Genomic DNA, 9,924 nt, shown 5'->3' with positions numbered 1-9,924 from the left:
TTCGGGTTCTTCATGTCTTCATCTCACCAAATAACTTCAAACAAGCAGCCCTTCAGTTTTTCAGCAGGATCACATCAGGAGAATGTGCTGGGAGGACGGCAATGGCCAGGACTGTGTCTTTCTATGTGTGTGTGATTAAAGTAAATCTAAAACTGAGACAGAAACTGGACAAATCAAAGGTCAAAGGTCACAGTAACAGAGGTGAACTCTGGGAGGAGCAGCGAGTTTGACAGAATCTTCATCATGATGATGAAGAGGGTGATGTTCAGTCACACAACAGAGACATAATGAGCACAGGGAGTCAGCCGGTGTGTAGTGCTGAAATCATGCTTTATTAAATCAGTAATGCATAAAACTCAAGGAGGATGAAATAAAAGTTCTACATCAACAGATCAATTAAATCAAAGTGCAGGGTAAAACAAAGTGTCTGTTTGTGTCTCCACAGGAGGTGGAACCGCTGTGGTGGATGAAGACCCTGACTACTGACAAGTGAAACAACTACAAGCTACAAACACTCACACGCAAACACAAACATGTTACGTTACTATCTATCCTCCAAGAGATGGCGCTGCGTCTGCACAGCAGAGCCGGTGTCGACCGTCTGTTTTTTATGGCCAGGAGATGTTATGTTTTGAAAAGCCGACCCGACCGTCCTGTGACGACACAGCGCTCCTTTTTAAAATGAGCTAAACACCGAGAGTGCGTGCCGCTCGCACTCCCAGCAGGTCATCAAATCCTGGTGGTGTGACTCAGTCAGTCTGAGCACAAGGCCAGTTCATGCTGCTTACATGAGGGTGATGCAAACAGCACTCAGGGCCTTATGCTCATGGTACAACTCATAGGAATCTGTAATATCACACGCACAGATGCGTGTCCAAAACAATAACTTTGTCTTTGTTTTTCTGGTTCAGAACATCAACAGGGAGCCTCTCTACCTGTTGAGGCAATCTTAAAGACTTCAACTTATTGTTGAGGCACAGAGTTTAGTTTCTCAGTTTAACAGGGTATTCGTTCCTACTGAAACTTTCTCCTGCTAAACTACATTTAGTTTCATTTAGTTTCAGTTCATATTATTGTCATAAATAACATTGCATACATTCCCCATAACCGTTAACTTCGGCTATATACATTATGTACATGTCACAGAAAAGTGGTTCAAAAGTCATAATTGTCCAATATGGCACATTTTATAACAACTTTAGACTTTAGTCTAGTTTGGCATAAATTAATGTCAAGATTGGTACAAAAATACTTCATATTTACAAGAAAAGAAATCCAGATCTTTATCAAGTAGATAATCATTTCTAATGCACTAAATAAAAAGGTTCTGGATCAAGGAAACGGGGGATATTAATTTTTTTTTTTGCTTAGTTTTTTTTTTTTTTTTACATGGACCTGATGTGAATGTTGACGGTTGCAGAGTCGGAGCCAAGCTCGTTGGACAGTTGGAGCGTGTAGGCGCCGGCGTCGTCCTCCTTCAACGCTGAGATCACCAGAGTGGAGAGGTCGGCGGTGCTCTCCACGTGGTATCGCCCATCCCCGTTGGGTAGAGTTCGACCAGAGCGGATCCACTGGACAGAGGGGGCGGGTTCTCCAGAGAACATGCCCTCCACCGTCAGGGACTTCCCTGGCTCAGCAATAACGTCCCGAGGAAGAGCTTCGATCTTTGGTGGCGTGCCTATCACCAAAGAGCAACAATGGAGGTTTTATATATTTTTGTTCTCGTTTTTACACCTGAACTCAAATTCATGCTTCACTTTGATAAAGTGCATCTTATTCCTACAGCTGGAACATGAAGATTAAAGTCGAACTTTCTCAGGTCACATGATGAGGAACAGCTGGGACCTCACAACAGCTTTATCTTTAAACTGTATCATTCAGCCATCTTGCAAGACACATCTCACCTCTTTTCGCCCCAATGCTTGGGGCCCTCAACGAGGACGAGGCTTCAACATGTGAGTGAGAGGACATTTCCATCATTTGATTGCTGGAGCTAATGGAAACCACTGACTCAGCCATCATGGCAGACATGCTTTTCGTTGACATGCTCTCAAACGAATATTCGACGGCAGCAGCAGAGCGGGAGCTGGTGCTGTGACTGCTAGCCTGAATTGAAGTCGCCTCCATACGAGATGCTGAGGCTGAGAAACCTTTCTGCATGCTGGCAGCATCAGTAGAAGCTCTTTGCTCCACAATTATCATTTGTGTTGGTTCCTCAACAAGAGCTGTGAGAACGCAAACAACAAGCATATGGCTCATATCACAAAGTCCACAGGCACTTTTTGTACAGTGTTGTCAAACAGAGGAAGTTGCTTTGGATTTGAATGTTGAATTAGATTTTAAGATTTCTGATTTGGTGCAGTTTATCATCACAAATGTCAGAATCCAGGCAACTTTTCAACACAGTGTGTTTAAGAGAATATGTCGAAATGCTGTGAAAACTTACTGTAGACGTTGAGGGACAATGTTGCAGAGCACTGTCCAAACTGATTTCTGGCTTTTATTGTGTATTTTCCACTATCTGCAACTGTGGCTTCACATATCTCCAGAGTGAACACATTTCTGGAGTGGCTAAGTCGAATGTTTGATGTGATGGATATCTGTAAATAAATAAAATTCGTCAGCCACACAGCTGGTTTACCCTGAAGCAGAACAGGCAGGTAATGTTTTGAAAACTACTCACAGTCACACCATCTTTCAGCCACTCCACTTCGGGTGAAGGCTCTCCTGCAATTTCACATTCGAATTTAACATTTTGTCCCTCATTCACATTCTGGGACCTGGGCTGCAGCAGAAAGTGGGGTGCCGCCGAGCGCTTGGATGTAAACACAGTGTCAAACTGACACCGGACAAGTCCTTGTGGGGTTTGACCCTGACACGTGATGATCCCTTGCTCGCTCTGGCTGACCGATCTGATGGTCAGAGTCTGGTCGTTTCCGGACATCCCATATCTGTACTGCTCTGAGTTGGCCACTTCAAGCCCATTCAGGATCCACCGGATGTCGGAGGCCCCAGGGATGCTGGCCCTCAGAGTCAGAGACTGGCCCTCAGTGATGGACATTTGGCTGTGGGACTTCACCTCCCTAACAGAGGACAGGACTTCCTCATGGACCGTTTCCTTTTTCACAAATTCCTCAGAGATTTCAGATTTTCTCTTGGATATTTTTAAGCCTAATGTTGGAGAAGTCACTCCTTCTTTTTCAGATGGTGTTGGGGATTTTGGAGTAGGCGATTTAGGTGTCAAGGATTTGGGTGAGACTGGAGATTTCACCCTCTGAGGTGATTTGATTGGCTCAGGGGATTTGGCAAGGGGGGACTTTGCCTCTGGGGAGGTGACTCTGGGAGGGGCAACAACTTTTTCCTTGGACCCAGATTTACAGATAGTGAGAGTGAAATGAGCTTCTTGTTTGCCTCCAGCATTTTCCACCTGCAGAGTGTAACTGCCCTCATCTTCCATCTCAACAGCCGAGATCTCAAAGGTTGAGTTGTGCTGAGTGGAGACAATGTGGTGGCGGGCAGTGGAACCGACAACTACTCCTTCGTGCATCCAGGTGATAAAAGGTGCAGGTTCACCAGCCACATCACACTCGAATCTTGCAAGATCTCCCTTCTCTACAGTCAGGGACTGTGGTTTGGTCAGGATCTTAGCAGGAACACTAGGCTTCTCCTTTGGCTTCTCAACAACTGTGGTGGTCTCTTTCACAATTTCTGTCACAGCTTCCTTCACTGTTGCTTTAGAAGAAGAGACGTGATAAACCTCAGTTCTGGTCATTTCAGGCAGATGGGAGGATGGGGGCTCCTCATCTTTGCGGTGCGAAGAGAAGGCAGCGTATTCTGCTCCTGCTACATCTAATGTGGCGTAGTCCGAAGTCTCTCCCTTGGCGTTCTTGCAGACCACGCGGTAAGTGCCAGCATCTTCAGTAGTACAGCTGATGATCTGGAGGGTCAAAACTCCACTGATGTTGGTCATGTGGTATTTGCTGCTCTGTTGAATCTCTTTTCCATTGTGCAACCACTTGACCTCTGGCTCTGGTTTGGCCTGGACATTCAGGGTGAACCTTGTGTTGGAGCCATAGGGTACACGATGAGATCGCATTCTGATGGTGATACGTGGCGCATGGTCAAGGCTGAAGGGAACCTGGGTCATGACCTCAACCTTTCTCTCTATGGATCTTCTTTCTGATCTCAAGGCCTGCTTCCTCTCCTCATATCTGGAGGCAAAGTCAACTTTAGAAAGGACCACATCTGTCCTAAGAGCCTTCTCTGGAGTGGGAGATCTTCTCCTCTCAGGTTCAGGCATTGGAAGCTTCTTGATTGGTTTAGGAATATATTCAGAGGTAAAAGCTGTCAGGTGCTCAGATTCAATGCCCTCTGAAAATGTTGCAACAGTGACAGCTGTTTCTTTTTTCGAGGTTCGCGTCTTCTCCTCAAATTCCATGCGTTTGAGTTCACTCTTGTAAGAAGAGATTCTTTGGCCAGTCGTATGTGGACGCAGTAACTCCAGATCTTCTCTCTCTTCATACACCCTCTGTTTCTGTCTTGGAGGTTTATATGTGGCTTTGTCGTGACGCTGCCGGAGCTCAACAAAACTTGGGCCAGCCTCATATTTCGATGGAATTCTGTAGGAGTCATATCTGTAGACCTCGTCTCCCTCCTCATCATCACTGTAGACTCTTCGAGGAGATGAGGGACGGAGGGCAGACAACTCAAAGCGAACTGGGCTGAGACTAGGTGGAGAAACAGAGTAACCAAGCTCCAGTTCTTCCTCTAGACGAAGCCTCTCCTCCTCGGTTCTCTTCATGGAGAGATACTCATTCACAGGCAGCAACAGTTCTTCGTCTGACAGGTCACCCAGGGACCTCCTGCGGATCCTGTGGAAGGCCTCCATCTCAGGGGAAGGAGTACGGCGCCTTGCAGGTCTCACAGTCTCCAAATCATCCTGAGTCAAGGCCGAAATGCGCCATTTAGGCTTATACTGGTCCTTAATCCTGATTGGCACCTCATAGAACTGCTCCCATCTAGAGAGGCGAATGCGCTTCATCCTCTTCTGCTTGATCTTCTCCATGGGCTCAGGGAACTCGTACTGATCCCTTAACTTTTTGTACCATTTCATATCAGAAAGTGGTTTGAAGTGTTTGATTTCCACGTCCTCCTCGAGAACAGCTGGGTTAATGACACGAGGAGTTGGAACGACATACGGCATGCGCAGCCTCTTTTCATCTGCACGCTTCTTCCTCTCCTCTTTTTCTTTCTGTATTTCGGCCTCAGTCTTCTGGCCCTTTTTAGTTGTCATTGCAGGTTTGAACATGGTGGCTGCCTCCCTTACAGCTTGTACTGCCGCAGGTGGCAGCGGAGCAACAACAGTGCCAGACAAAATCTGAGACAGCCGCACCTTTTTGTCTAATTCCTCCTTTCCAGATACTATTTTCTTCTCCTTTTCACTCATCTCATATTCCTTCTTTACATGAGTGACACGTTCAACTTTGAGAGTGGCTTGACAACTGGCAGATCCGGCAGAATTGGTAGCAGTAACTCTGTATACGCCAGAGTCCTCAGGAAGAGTATCTTTCACATGAAGAATGAAGTAATCCAGGCCCTCATGGACCACCTCGATAGATGGGCCGAAGGCTAAAGGTGTGCCATCCTTCTCCCACTTCAGTGTAGGGTGGCCAGATACTCTTATCTCAAATCGTACATTCTGACCTTCCCTACACTCAACATTAGCTAGCAGGCGTTTGAACATGGGCCTCAGGGTGAGGTCTGCTGGTTTAGGTCGAGGAACAATGGTAAGACGAGCTTTGCAGCTGTCGTCACCGTACCTGTTGCGAGCCACAATGCTGTATTCAGCATCATCGTCTTTGTCCAGGCCATGGATGATCAGCTGGTACAGACCCTTGTCACTTATAAAGGTGTATTTCCTGTCATCATGTCCAGGGATGAGTTTCTGTCCTGATTTGTGCCAGATGACACGAGGCTCAGGGTGAACAGTGATGGTAACGCTAAGGCGCACATCTTCACCAATGTAGGCCGTACGGTTGACCAGAGGAAGGGTGAACTCAGGAGGTTTCTGAAGCATTCTGGCAGTGTCAACTCTGCGTTTTGTTCTCTTGACCACACGAGTGGTGAAGAAATCGCGATAAGATCTGACGCTCCTGACGAATAACTCTGCATAGGCACTGTCTTCACCATACTCATTGACAACCTTGCATCTGTAAGTGCCATCGTCTGCTCTTGACACCTTGTTGATGGTGATGACAGCCAGGCCATCCTCATATTCAATTTCATATTTGTCACCAGCTTCAAGCTGCCTGACCCCACAGTACCATGTCACTTCAGTAGTGCTGTCATAGTTGTCAATGTTGCAGATGAATTTCACGTTGTCGCCCTCGTTCACCACCGCATGAGAAATCTGGCCTGCAAGAGGACCATGTTCAAATGGAGCAATCTTCACCTTGGCGACGAAAACGCCACGCTGGGATCTGATCGATCCCCCGCTTGCCACACGGGCTGCAGAGACTACAGTGCTCCACTCTTTTCTTACCATCGTCTGGTAGTATCTCTTATGTCTGCTGGTTGCCATCGCTCTGGTGCTCAGCTCCTCCAAAGGCTTGGTAAGCCAAGGATGTACCAGTGCCTCAGCAGCAGTCATACGATGTTTGCGTTCCTTTGTCATTAGACGGTCAGTGAAGTCTAATGCCTCAACACTGACCTGTGTGAAGGACTCGTCATCATAGCTGTAGGCTGCATTGGAAATGTTGTCAATCATCTGTTGGTTGGTTTCAGCTGTGAATGGATTCAGTCCACTGAGGAGCACATAGGCCAGAACACCAACTGACCACATGTCAGTGACGGTGCTGACCATATCACATTGGTGGATCTCAGGGGCAGCATACTCTGCAGTTGTGTACTGAATCTTAATTTGATCACCGGGAGTCAGATGTCGGGACTGGCCCAACTCAATAATCTTCACATTAGAGCTGGTTCTGGTTGTGTACACAATGTTCTCTGGTCTGATGTCAAAGTGTCCATAGCTCTGAGCATGGAGGAACTCGAGTGCTGAGCAGATCTGTCTAATGTAGTTAACAATTTCACGCTCATTAAGCTCAAACTCCGCTGTGCTGAGACGCTCAAAGATGTCACCTCCAGAGATAAAGTCATAGATCATCACGAGTTCTTCAGGGCTGTCAAAAGACTCATGGAGGAGGAGGAAGCTGGTGTGTTTGGCCAGGTTCAGTGTCGCAATTTCCTTCTTGACTATTGCTTGATCAGCACCTCTCACTTTAACAAATTTGACCATGTATGTCTTCTCTGAGCTGATGTCAACACAGCGATGGACAATACCAAATTTACCTCTGCCCAGTTCCTCAGCAATAGCATATTTGTTGTGCAGATTCTTGGCATCAGAATTTGGAGCCTTGCTCTTGGGGACACGTCCAGTATCATCAACCTCCCTGTCATACAGCAGAACTCTGGATTTGTCCTCCTTAGTCATGACAGGGCCACTGGATTCCGATGGAGCACTCTGGCCAAACTTGTTCTCAGCAATGACTCTGAACTGGTAGCTGGTGCCACCAAACAGATTGATTACAGTGTAGCGGGTGTCGCGGGACTGGGCAACACGCTCCCACCTCTCAGCAGTGGTTGAACACTTCTCAATGATGTAGCTAATGACTCTGCTGCCGCCGTCATTTGCTGGGGCCACCCAGTTCAACATGACTGAGTCTCTGGAGACATCGCTGGCTTTGATACCACGTGGAGGATCCGGTACATCAGCCACATCCAGCTCAACTGTTTGCTGGTCAATGCCAAATCTGTTCTTGGCACAAACAATGTAAAAACCAGCATCCTTCTTCTCTACGCCGTTGGTGAACACTAAGGACGTGAATGATCTGGTGACAATGACCTGGTAGTGGCCATTACTGTCAATGAGATCTTGTCCCTTCTGCCATGTAATGACAGGATCAGGTTTTCCACTGAAAGGAATCTTGATATTGACCACCTCTCCACGCAGGGCAGGGATAGCTTCCTTGTCCTTCAAGTTCTTTGGCAAGTGGATCTTGGCAGGAACTAGAAAAGATAAAAATTGAAAGAAAAATGAGATGACAAATGGTTTTAGATGCGTATGTCAGTATTAGGAGAAACTGGGTATATGTGGGCTTACTTTCAACATCCAGTGAGACTGTAGCACAGATGGACCCTCCCTGGTTTGTAGCTCTGATCTGGTACACAGTGGAGTCTTCCTCATCAGCCTCTGTAATGACCAGTTGGTGGTAACCGCCCTTGAACTCCTGGATCTTGATCTTCTTTCCATCAGAATGGATCTCCTTTCCTCGTCTGAACCATTTAATCACAGGCTTGGGCTGCCCTGTAATCTTGCAGACAAGCGTAGCATTGCTCTTGTACTTGACACTCATGTTCCTCAGCTCCTCCTTGAATGCAGGAGCACGGATGTCCATGGCTGCAGCTGGAACAATGGGAGCAGTCTCCTCACTGTAGTCGCTTTGTCCTCCGAGGTTCTCACATTTCACTCTGAAGATATACTCAACGCCCTCGGTCAGGCGCTTGACAGAGAACACTGTCTGCTTGATCTCATCCGTGGTTACTGGAGCCCATTCAGTCCATTCCTTCCTGTCCTTCTTCTGCTTCTTCTCAAGGCAGTAGCTCTTGATCTTTGAGCCACCATCACTGAGAGGTGGCTTCCAGGAAACAACACAGGAGTCCTTGGTGATTCCAGAGACAACTGGTGACAGAGGTGGTGATGGTTTTTCTGTGGAAATCAATATGCAAATCAGAAGGTCTCGTCAGATCTTTTGTGTCGCGTGACCTGGTATCTGAGATGATGCATTACAGTTGCAGTAATTTGAAACATGAATTGATATTGGACGAAACCTACCCAGTTGGCTCTTGATTAGGATAGGTGAAGTCAGCTCCAATGGTTCACTGTTGCCATAGCGATTCTGGGCGTACACACGGAAGAAGTATCCGGCGCTGTCAATGAGGTTGGGTACGTGGCAAGACGTGCCGTTAATGGATGATGAGACCAGTTCCCACTCTGTGCCCTCCTTGTCTTCACGCTTCTCCACGATGTAGTTGGTTATCATGCAGCCTCCATCATCCTTAGGAGGCTTCCAGCTGATGATGACAGAGTTCTTCAGGAGAGTTTCCAGAACAATGGGACCTTGAGGCACGTCGGGTTTGTCTGAAAAAACAAGGTGAATGTGAAATAAGTATGAATTACTGATCAGCCATTATAAAGTGTTACATTAGTTTGAAAACAATTTAAATGATCATACCATAGATTTCCACATTGAATGCAGTGTCAGCCCTGCCAAAGTGGTTGTGCAGTCTGATCCTGTATTTTCCTCCATGGACTCTGCGCTGCACATTCTTAATGACCAGGTGTGTGTAGTGCTCAGTGGTCTCAATGCTGATATCTTCTGTGTTCTCCAGGGTCTTTGCTCCATGCAGCCACATGATCTTTGGCTCCGGTCGGCCAATGTAAACAGCATGGATTCGTAAAGTGGTTCCTAGGCCAGCATAGTAGGTCTCCTTCAGTGGGTAGTCCTGGTGGAAGGACGGAGCAGCCTCTAACACCAAGATGCCTGTGGTTTCAGCATCTCCGGCATCGTTGATTGCCTTGCAGGTGTATTCTCCCTCATCTTCCTGTTGGTCAGTCATGATGGACAGGGAATGGTTGCGACCATCAGAGCTCATCTCGTACTTGCGGGACTCAACAACCTCCTTTCCAGCATGATACCACTTGATTTCAGGAACTGGTCTGCCAATGATCTGGCACTTCATGACAGCAGGCTGGCCAAGTTTCACAGTTACTTCATCCATTTCTTTTCTCAGGCTTGGCTGAGTTTCAACTACAAACATAAAACAAGGAGGCAATTATTTTTACTTGGTCTCTGAAAAATCATG

General features: G+C 47.0%; 1 protein-coding gene across 1 annotated transcript in view; it reads right to left on the bottom strand.

The window, feature by feature from the left end:
* Nucleotides 1-313: 313 nt before the first annotated feature.
* Nucleotides 314-9,924, bottom strand: part of LOC115061562 (titin-like) — a 154,750-nt gene continuing 145,139 nt past the window's right edge. Inside the window, exons 225-231 of the mRNA XM_029529957.1 lie at nt 9,294-9,869; nt 8,894-9,199; nt 8,162-8,767; nt 2,684-8,067; nt 2,447-2,600; nt 1,905-2,225; nt 314-1,678 (exon numbers count right to left, since the gene is read on the bottom strand). Of these exons, the coding sequence (XP_029385817.1) occupies nt 1,386-1,678; nt 1,905-2,225; nt 2,447-2,600; nt 2,684-8,067; nt 8,162-8,767; nt 8,894-9,199; nt 9,294-9,869 (7,640 nt within the window). The 3' untranslated portion in view covers nt 314-1,385. The remainder of the gene's footprint in view (nt 1,679-1,904; nt 2,226-2,446; nt 2,601-2,683; nt 8,068-8,161; nt 8,768-8,893; nt 9,200-9,293; nt 9,870-9,924) is intronic.

Source organism: Echeneis naucrates, chromosome 21, assembly GCF_900963305.1.
Source record: "Echeneis naucrates chromosome 21, fEcheNa1.1, whole genome shotgun sequence".
Lineage (NCBI taxonomy): Eukaryota > Metazoa > Chordata > Actinopteri > Carangiformes > Echeneidae > Echeneis > Echeneis naucrates.
This window is presented reverse-complemented; position numbering and strand designations above follow the sequence as displayed.